This window comes from Taudactylus pleione, unplaced genomic scaffold (assembly GCF_031769625.1).
Source record: "Taudactylus pleione unplaced genomic scaffold, aTauple2 ptg000093l, whole genome shotgun sequence".
NCBI lineage: Eukaryota > Metazoa > Chordata > Amphibia > Anura > Myobatrachidae > Taudactylus > Taudactylus pleione.
In genome coordinates, this window is record NW_028284495.1 from 10,618,884 (window position 1) to 10,630,000 (window position 11,117).

Here is an 11,117-nt window from a genome sequence, read left to right on the forward strand (position 1 = left end):
ACTTGTCATAAATCTATATACTCTCTTACAGTAACTATTACTCGTCCTGCTAGGGCTATGGCCTGGGTGCAGAAGCCATTGAGAGCTGGACAGAGGGCCTGACTCAGAGCCGCTCGTAAGCGGCCGCTCGTTCGCACTGAGCGATGTTCGCACAACTGCGCATGCGTATGGGTCGCAATGCGCATGCGCAAACCAGTCATTGCGGTCGGAAATCGTGTGCTCGCAAAACAGCGAGGGGCTACTGATTTGATTGACAGAATGTACCGTTTGTGGGTGGTAACGGGAAGGTGCTTGAAAACGTGGGAATGGAGATCCGAACGCAGGCGTGCCTAACGGTCAAAAGGGCGTTTAATGGGAGTGCATAATTAGTAAAGGAGCGTCATCGACCATGTCACTTGGTTGTCTCTTAGCCTGAACTGCTCGCAGTGATAGCGGTAGGAAAAAGCTACCACAAGCACTGCGAGCAGTTCAGATGCCTTTCGATGTACCCGATTAATCTAATAAATCCCGGACATGAAGTGTGATGTGAACGGCAAAGGGGCGTCTTTACAAAATAGCGAGCGCATTTTTCGTTCGCTCGCTCAGACATAGAGGCGTCAACAAACCGCAAAAAGCGAGCGCTCAATTTAAATAGCCAGCCCCTTTTTTGGAACGACCGTCCACAAATAGCGTCCGGCTCCGAATCAGGCTCAGAGGCCCTAAAAGATACTTTTCCCCACTGCTGCTTCGAGGGAACAGCTGTCCTACACATCTCACATTTGAGATGCAGCCTCCAACTTAGGTGAAGCAGCTATGGATACAGCTCTCCTGGCCTCCAGAATATCTGCCACGTCAGTAGTGGCCGACGTATCCTTTGGCTACGTTCCTGGAAAGCAGATTCAGCATCAAAACGGGCTCTAGAGTCTTTCTTATGCAGGAGATGGCCTATTTAGTGCAGAATTAGATAAAATTGTGACTGCTTTGGCGGCTAACTAGACTGCGTTCCTGCCCTCTGCATATAATACAAAGCCTTAGCCGTCATCCTTTTTGTCCTTTCGCCTTCAAGGCAAAGCCAAGGGTCAGTCCTTTCCACGGCAACAGACATTAGCCGAGGCCTCCAAACCTAGGGCCAAACAAGCCTGGGCTACTAGACGTCCACCTGCCAAGTCGGAGGACAAGCCTGCAACCTGACAGGGCAGGCATCTCCCTGGGGGCCCTCAGGGTGGGAGGCTGACTTCTTCAGTTCGCCCAAGTTTGGAATCAAACCACGTCAGATGCCTGTGTAAGAGAAGTGGTCTCCCACGTTTACGCCCTCTCCTTCCTTAGGTGAATTTATCAGGCTGCCTAAGTTTTATATGGAAAACCTCCATTCTATTATCCTAGCTATGGAGTTTGGAGATTTTATGGTTTCCCTAGACGTTCAGGTCGCTTACCTACATGTACCTATAGCGCCTTCTCATCAACACTATCTCTGGTTTGCTACACTCCAGCAACATTACCAATTCCAGGCTCTGCCGTTTGGCCTCTCAACGGCCCCTCGGGTCTTTACCAAGATCATGGCACTTATGGCAGCCTCTCTTCGTTGTCAAGGGATCAGACTGCTCCTGTACTTGCACAATCTCTTGCTGTTGGCCAGCTGTTGGCTGTGACCTACCTCAATCACCAAGGGGGCACTCGAAGTCCATCAGCAATGACCGAAGTGTCCCGCATTCTTACATGGGCCAAATGCAATCTCCCAGCCATCTTCGCAGTGTTCATCCTGGGGGTTTTCAGTTGGGAAGCGGATTTCCTCAGCCATCATGACGTGAATGTAGGAGAATGGTCTCTACATCCAGAAGTCTTTCAGGTTTTGATGGACAAATGGGGCCTTCCAGAAGTGGATATCATGGCCTCAAGAGACAACCACAAACTTCCAGTTTATGGAGCTAGAACAAAGGACCCCAACGCAGCATTCATAGATGCCTTGTTGGCAAAATGGAACTTCCAGTTGGCATATCTCTTCCCTCCAATATCCCTGCTTCCACGAGTGCTTCGGAAGTTCAGACAGGTGGGGGGCACAGTCCTGTTGATAACTCCGGTTTGGCCCAGACGTCATTGGTACTCCGATCTTCAAAGGCTCTCCATAGACGTTCCTATTCAACTTCCTCTACGTGTAGACCTGTTGTCTCAGGGTCCATGTCTACATCCGGACCTGGCCCGTCTGTCTTTAATGCAGACATCCCTCCTAACAGCTAAGGGTTTCTCCAGCTCTGTGGTCCAGACCATGCTCAGAGCACGTAAATCAGCCTCAGCCAGGATTTACCACAGAATAGGGCATACATATTTCCAGTGGTGTGCTCCAAGAAACTTTGACCCTCAAGTCTTTAAAGTTTCTCGTATTTTTGCCTTTCTTCAGGCTGGACTAGACCTAGGCCTCCGCCTAGCACCTCACTATGTGCAGGTCTCTGCTTTGTCCATCTGGTTTCAGCGCAGAATTGCTTCTATATTGGATGTTCACACCTTCATGCAAGGTGTTCTACTTATACAATCCTCCTTTGTCCCTCCTATGGCTCCATGGGATTTGTCAGTGGTGCTCAAAGCACTTCAGGAACCTCCATTCAAACCCCTGGATTCAATGGATGTCAAATGGCTCACTGTGAAGACTCTGTTTCTTCTGGCTATAGCATCTGTCCATAGGGTATCGGATTTAGGGGCGCTTTCTTGTTGCTTCCCCTGTTAATATTTCATCAGGACAGGGCTGTTCTTCGAACACGCTCAGGCTTCCTTCCCAAGGTGGTTTCTTGTTTCCACCTGAATGATGAAATTGTGGTTCCGGCTTCTAAGTCCGTTCCCATGGGAACGCCTCCGTCTGGGCAGCCACGCCCCCGGCATGCCCACCAAAGGGGGCGTGCTGTCAATCACCATCGACAGCACGCCCCCTTTGGTGCGAGACCCCGAGCGACGGCTTCCTCGTCGCTCACCGGGTCTCGTGCATGTGCACGACGGAGCGCCCTCCGTCATGCGCACTAGGGCACCATCGACCCGCTTGCGAGCGTACATCGCTCGCGAGCGGGTCTGAATGAGACCCAGACTCTGGCCCGATGGATTTGCATGACTTTCTCACAGACTTACACTCAGACTGGCCTTCCTGTGCCGACTATAGTCTCTGCTCATTCTACTCACTCGTGGGCAGCCCGGCATGGCGCCTCTGCTGAACAGCTATGCAAGGCGGCCACATTGTCTTCTGTCCACACCTTTCTTAGTTTTTATGCCTTTGATACATTTTCCTCTCAGGATGCTTCCTTCGGATGTAGTGTTCTCCTATCAGCATTCCCGCCATTGAACAACTGCTTTGGGACATCCCCAATGTCTCCCTGTGGAGCCCTATGGACCCTGAAGAAGAGGAGAGTTATGGTAAACTTACCTTCGTTAACTCTTTCTTCAAAGTCCATAGGTCCACAGGGCAACAGCTCTGACGCACCTGGCTTCTATGGGCTTCTCCTCTTGGTCACTTGTTTCCTTCCATGCGTGAGAGTGTGATTCCTCAGTGTACCAGTCTTCCTTCTCTCCTGCCTTGGGCTTCTTAACAAAACTAAAGTGCCCTCAGGCTGTGAGCGGTGGGGTATAGGTGGAAGGAATGGTCTATCCTGGGATTGAAAAGTTTTGCTGTTTGTGTCTGGTCCTCCAGGTCCCACTTACACCCCCAATGTCTCCCTGTGGACCCTATGGACTTCGAAGAAAGAGAGTTAACAAAGTTAAGTTTTACCATAACTCTCCTTTTCCCTCTCCTTTGCCACTCTTCCTGAGACTCCTCAAGGAAATAAGAACAGAAGGAATTCCATGATTAAAGTGGCCTCATCAATTGTGATACAGTAATGTATTTCACTTAACGTGGATCCGCTCTCTCATTTTTACTTATGCTTGTAAATTGTATAACCATTATGAAATCATGACCGTATAGGGTTTTTTATGAATGGGCTACATCAATTCTACCATCAGTTGGGCAATATAACAGATACTCATTTAGCACTTAGGGCCCATAACACAAGCATCATGATTTCTTTCTAACCGATTAAGCTAGCCTGTCCTTCCCCCATGTGGATGTTTTGTACTTTTATTTCTTGTGCTAAAAGCAAATAAACCTGTTTATATTTATCTTTCAGGATATGTGTTATCATCATGTTGAGCTTCTTGCTCTGGACCCAGCAAGTGTGAGCACAAGTAGTATAGAAAGTCTGCAACAACCACTGGGTATCCTTCTGCTTGAGCAAGGGCTGCAGCATATCTCGCCACCAGAGGAACCTCCAGCAAAGAAGAAGCGAGGAAGGACAGAACCTCCTCCAGATGTTGCCAGATGGATACACCTTGCCAGGTAAGGCAGATGGGAAGAAAGTGCTCAGTTTTCATAGTCATGAAAAATGTACGTTCCCACTTTGCAGCACATATGTTTTTCAGGCTAGAGTGACAGTGGCTAATTGTGTAATATTCAGTTGTGTAATATATTTTCGATCATTTCTTTTTAAGGCTCTATCGCTCTATAGGGGACTACGATGTCCTTCGAGGGATTTTCAGTGGGAAGATTGGAACAAAAAGCATTACCCAAGATGCTTTAAGTGCTGAAGCAAAATGTGACTATGCAAAGGCAGCTAAACTGTATGATGAAGTAAGTTTTTGTGTCCTGAAATTGAATCCGCTCCAACAGTATTAAAATTTTGCACATGTAACATAATGTCCTCCAAGACGTTTTTTTATGTGCAGTATGTTTCTTAATTTGGTGTATTCATTTAATAATTGTATATGGATAACTAATAATTTTACAGATTAATGTTATACAGATGTGTCCACATTCACTATTGCTGCAGTCACGCCAAACAGCCCTTCTCGGCCCGCCAGGTGCCGTCTGACTCTTCTTATGGCGAGCATCTTTTTTGTGTCTTTTGCCCGAAAATGCGTCTGTGGCACTTGTATGTCTGTGTGCAACAGTCTGAATCTGTATATGAATTGCCATGATGCAGCAGCTTTTTCCCATGCCAAGGTCTTTTCTGCACCATATAAATATTCAGGGCTCTATGTACTAAACCTTGGAGAGAGAGAATGTGGATGGAGATAAAGTCCAAACTGTCACTTTACAGGCTGTGTTTAAAAAATTACAGTTAGGAGCTGATTTGTTGGTACTTTATCTTGGTTCTCTTTCTCTCTCTCTCCAGGGCTTAGTACATGTAACCCATAGTCGCACACAAATACACAAGTGTTGCATATCAAATTAATCAGTGCAGTCTTGTGAAGTAGTTTATCACTTCCGTTTGCAACTAAAATGCATTTGTGGGTAAAAAAAGATTCTTGGCAAAAGCAGAGTCACATTGGACCTGGCAGCTCACTCGCGCCAGGTATCTCTCTCCACATGGAGTGCTGAAGCTAGGTGCAGGACACATTTGTAGAATTATTTTGAAATACATTTTTCTTCAACTAGTGTGTACCTGTACAGTATGTGAAGGCCTTTCTATTTAAGATACTTGTGCACAACACGTCGTGCGAGGTTGTAAAAGGGTAAGTGTTTTACTAAAGTGGTGAGTGAGTAAAAACTGTTATTGCAAAACTTAAGAGAGGGAGACAAGTGTTGCTACTAAGTGACTGTAGAAATGTGTTACTACAGAGTTGAAGAAGCAAAAATTATTATTACAGAAATGAAGGGTAAGGAGCCAGGGGGAAGATTGTGTTATTACAGAGGTCAGGAGGAGAGATGTCTTATTTCAGACATCAGGGGGAGAGATGTGTTTTTAGGGACAACTGTAATAACTGACCTCTCTCCCTGACGGTATGTATGTGTATATATATATATATATATATATATATATATGTATGTATATATATATATATATATATATATATATATATATATATATATACACACACATATACAGTCAGGTGCATAAATATTGGGACATTGACAGAATTTTCATATTTTGGCCTCTATTCACCACCACAATGGCTTTGAAATGAAACAAACAAGATGTGCTTTAACTGCAGACTTTCAGATTTAATTTGAGGGTAATTACATCCAAATCAGGTGAACGGTGTAGGAATTACAACGTTTTCTATATGTGCCTCCCACTTTTTAAGGGGCCAAAAGTAATGGGACAAACTAAACAATCCTAAATCTAACTTTCACTTTTTAATACTTTGTTGAAAATCCTTTGCAGGCAATTACAGCCTGAAGTCTGGAATGCATAGACATCACCAGACGCTGGGTTTCATCCCTGGTGATGCTCTGCGCAAATGTCTTCAGTTCCTGCTTGTTCTTAGGGCATTTTCCCTTCAGTTTTGTCTTCATCAAGTGAAATGCATGCTCAATTGGATTCAGGTCAGGGGATTGACTTGGCCATTGCATGACATTCCACTTTTTAGCCTTAAAAAACTCTTTGGTTGCTTTTGCAGTATGCTTCAGGTCATTGTCCATCTGCACTGTGAAGCGCCGTCCAATGAGTTCTGAAGCATTTGACTGAATATGAGCATATAATATAGCCTGAAACACTTCAGAATTCATTCTGCTGCTTTTGTCAGCAGTCACATCATCAATAAATACAAGGGAACCAGTTCCATTGGCAGCCATACATGCCCACGCCATGACACTACCACCACCATGCTTCACTGATGAGGTGGTATGTTTTGGATCATGAGCAGTTCCTTTCCTTCTCCATACTCTTCTGTTCCCATCACTCTGGTACAAGTTGATCCATGTCTCCTCTGTCCATAGGATGTTGTTCCAGAACTGTAATGGCTTATTTAGATGTTGTTTGGCAAACTCTAATCTGGTCTTCCTGTTTTTGTGGCTCACCAATGGTTTACATCTTGTGGTGAACCCTCTATATTCACTCTTGTGAAGTCTTCTCTTGATTGTTGACTTTGACACATATGCACCTACCTCCTGGAGAGTGTTCTTGATTTGGCCAACTGTTGTGAAGGGATTTTTCTTCACCAGGGAAATAATTCTTCTGTCATCCACCACAGTTGTTTTCCGTGGTCTTCCGGGTCTTTTGGTTTTGCTGAGCTCTCCAGTGCGTTCTTTCTTTTTAAGAATGTTCCAAACAGTTGATTTGGCCACACCTAATGTTTTTGCTATCTCTCTGATGGGTTTGTTTTGATTTTTCAGCCTAATGATGGCTTGCTTCACTGATAGTGAAAGCTCTTTGGATCTCATATTAAAAGTCGACAGCAACTGATTCCAAATGCAAATGTCACACCTAGAAACAACTCCAGACCTTTTACCTGCTTAATTAATAATGAAATAACGAGGAAATAGCCCACACCAGTCCATGGAATAGCTTTTGAGTTGATAGTCCCATTACTTTTGGCCCCTTAAAAAGTGGGAGGCACATATAGAAACCGTTGTAATTCCTACACCGTTCACCTGATTTGGATGTAATTACCCTCAAATTAAATCTGAAAGTCTGCAGTTAAAGCACATCTTGTTTGTTTCATTTCAAAGCTATTGTGGTGGTGAATAGAGGCCAAAATATGAAAATTCTGTCAATATCCCAATATTTATGCACCTGACTGTATATTTTCAGAGAAAAATATACCCACATACGGAAACAGGCATATAGACATGAAGGCAGATATGAAAACTACAATATAAGGATATCAAAATAAGCAAAATACCCCACAATAGTCACGGATAACCAAGGCAACACCGAAGGCACCATTCGGGCATACACCAAAATAAAAAAAGGGCTATAGATGACATACAATAATTGAAAATATGAAAAAGCAAAAAAATACACATCGCCATAATATGAAAACATAGATCTCCCACCTACATTCCCTATCCCCAACCTACAAAAATAATAATTACACCCAAAACAAACCTCCCTAGAACCCCCCACCCTATATATCAAATCCCCAACTTGGGTATACCTGGATCCCCATATTAATTCCGTCCTAACTACACTACATGCGTCTTACCTAACAACCCCCCTCCCTCCCCCATACTCCCAAATAAAGGATCTAAACATCGGATAAATGACTGGGGCTACTAAGTGACCAAAGAACATGGCTCAGTCCAGCTCCCCCATGCAAAAGGAATATGGTGCTCCACGCACGTATGAATATAGAGCTTTTAGGTAGACCTATCCAAAATAAAAAAAACTCATAAAATGAAAAAACAAATTAAATAAAACATGATGCACAAAAAATCCAGCAGTATAAAGAGCAGATGAAAATAAATAATAAAAAAATTAAAAAGAGACAAAGTATCAGAACAGTAAAATCAAGTTATGAATTTCAAAGTCCACAAAATATAAATAAACCAACACATAGTTTAAATGAAACAGGATATATAAATTCACATCAGTTTAGAAATCAAATGAAATTGCATATAAATCAACAAGACAGTGAGACAAATATATGTAGACTCCAGAGGGTCAGTCGGGCCAGGTCTCCTGCAGGGGAAAAAACAAAAGAAATCGTCCCTCCACATCCCGCCTGAGAGTATACACAAAAAGGTAGAAACATATGCAATAGATCAGGGGTTGGCTGGCAACTTTTAGCCTGGGGGGCAAATGCATGCAGGCGGCCCTGGCAGAGGAGTAGCGTGTAGCCAGGTTGCCCGAAGAACGTGCGTGCTACGGCGCCCCCCCCCCCCCTCAAGTGTTCCAGGGAAGAGGCGGATCCATATGGGATTAATGTAAGGTAAAAATAAAGATTAGGGGCAGCCCCCTGTCGTAGTGCCCATATGCAGTGCCCCCGTGTGCCACAGGAGAGAACACCCTTATGCAGGCCTCCAGTTGTGCCCCCAGTAGTGATCCCCCCTATGCAGTGCCCCTTATATAGTGCCCCCAGTAGCAGTCCACTCCCCATGCAGTGCCTCCAATAGTGGTAACCCTTATGCAATGCCCCTTAAATAGTGGCCCCAGTTGTAGTCTCCCCCCTATGCAGTACCCCCAGTATTGCCCTTTATATAGAGCCCCCAGCAGTGGTCCCTCGATGCAGTGCCCCCAGTGGTAGTCCCCTCCCCCCTATGCAGTGCCCCTAGTAGTAGTCCCCTCCCCTTGTAGTGCCCCTAGTAGTAGTCCCCCCTTGTAGTGCCCCCAGTAGTAGTAGTACCACCCTTGTAGTGCCCCCAGTAGTAGTAGTCCCCCCCCTTGTAGTGCCCCCAGTAGTAGTCCCCCCCCTTGTAGTGCCCCCAGTAGTAGTCCCCCCCCTTGTAGTGACCCCAGTAGTAGTAGTCCCCCCCTTTGTAGTGCCCCCAGTAGTAGTAGTCCCCCCATTTGTAGTGCCCCCAGTAGTAGTCCTCCCTTGTAGTGACCCCAGTAGTAGTAGTAGTCCCCCCCCCTTTTTAGGGCCCCCAGTAGTAGTCCCCCCTTGTAGTGCCCCCAGTAGTAGTATTCCCCCCCCTTTGTAGTGCCCCCAGTAGTAGTAGTCCCTCCCTTTGTAGTGCCCCCAGTAGTAGTAGTCCCCCCCTTTGTAGTGCCCCCAGTAGTGGTCTCCTCAGACCCCCCCCAGTAGACACACGTAATATAAAAAAACAAAATAAAAAAACCCACTTACCTGAATCTCCGCTCCCGCCGGCGCCATCCGCTCCTCCGTCTGTCCTTCCTGGGCATTATGGGAGAGACGTCATATGACGTCATGACGCCTCTCCCATTGCCCACTGCGGGAGCCGGAAGATGGAGCGGCTCCCGCAGTGGGCGCAGCAGCAGCTAATGAGAGTCTGACAGACTCTCATTAGCTGCTGATCAAAACAAACACGCAGCTGCCGGAGCCGACGGCTTTGTGTTTGTCACTTGTGTAGCGCTGACCGAACTCCGTCCGGTCAGCGCTACACACGCGGTGCAGTCTGTGTCACAGTGACACAGACTGCCCACGGCCTGCGGCTCGCTTGACGCTGCGGCCCGGGGGGCACATGGCACCCTGCCCCCCGGCCCAGCCCGCCACTGCAATAGATATCCCAAAGCATCACCATAAATGTCAGGACCGGAAAAGGGATGTTTAGGCACGCTAGAGCAGAATCTCAGGGTCCGGAAACAAAATGGTAGTCAATCTTGGATTGTACCAGAACCACTGGAATTGAACAAGAGAAGCAAGGAGTCGGGGAGCAGAGGCTCCTTCACTTGACAGGGGAGGACAGTTTATCTGCAACTCTCCAATACTGTCCACAAGCCTCTGGGTAGAGGCACCAATAGCCAGAAGGATCTGTTGAAGAGGATTCATGAAAGTAATGGATAACCAGAGACGAAGAGCTTACAGAAATGGGATCTGTGCGTGTGGAAGGACAATGCAGGCAGGACACCGCAGGAGCCGAAGAGGACAGGGATCCGGAATGCACCGCACGTCACCTCATCAAGATAGTTGCCTGCATTAGGAGAAAATACCAGCACTGAAAGGATCACCACAGGAGGTAATAAGCCGAACTCTGCAGCCCAGGAAATCGAGCACGGCAGGGACACGGTAACAGGATCCCAGAAGGAGCCCAGCGGCAAGATGGCGGCTAGCACACCGCTCACCCCAGCCACCAGAGCTCACCAGCAGGAGTTGGAGAGGGCAGGCAGCGGAACTCACGTCCAAGACAACGGAGAATACAGCTGGTAACCCAATGGGAACTGCAGGTAAGAGCACATCTCTCCCCACTGACGTCTATAATAACGCATCTCTCCCCCTTGAAGTCTAGAATAACGCATCTTTCCCCACTGACGTCTGTAACAGCACATCTGTCCCCCGATGTCTATAACAGCACATCTCTCTCCCTGACGTCTATAATAACGCATCTCTCCCCCTGACGTCTATAATAATGCATCTCTCCCCCTGACGTCTATAATAACGCATCTCTCCCCCTGACGTCTATAATAACGCATCTCTCCCCCTGACGTCTATAATAACGCATCTCTCCCCCTGACTTCTATAATAACGCATCTCTCCCCCTGACGTCTATAATAACGCATCTCTCCCCCTGACGTCTATAATAACGCATCTCTCCCCCCTGACGTCTATAATAACACTTCTCTCCCCCCTGACGTCTATAATAGCACTTCTCTCCCCACTGACGACTATAATAACGCATCTCTGTCCCCCGATGTCTATAACAACACATCTCTCTCCCTGACGTCTATAATAACGCATCTCTCCCCCTGACGTCTATAATAACGCATCTCTCCCCCTGACGT

General features: G+C 46.5%; 1 protein-coding gene across 1 annotated transcript in view; it reads left to right on the forward strand.

Annotated features, from left to right (window-relative positions):
* The window catches only part of PRKDC (protein kinase, DNA-activated, catalytic subunit), a 418,309-nt gene that overhangs the window by 271,217 nt on the left and 135,975 nt on the right, over nucleotides 1-11,117 (forward strand). The window contains exons 63-64 of the mRNA XM_088469547.1: nucleotides 4,122-4,330; nucleotides 4,483-4,621. Coding sequence (XP_088325673.1) covers nucleotides 4,122-4,330; nucleotides 4,483-4,621 — 348 coding nt within the window. The remainder of the gene's footprint in view (nucleotides 1-4,121; nucleotides 4,331-4,482; nucleotides 4,622-11,117) is intronic.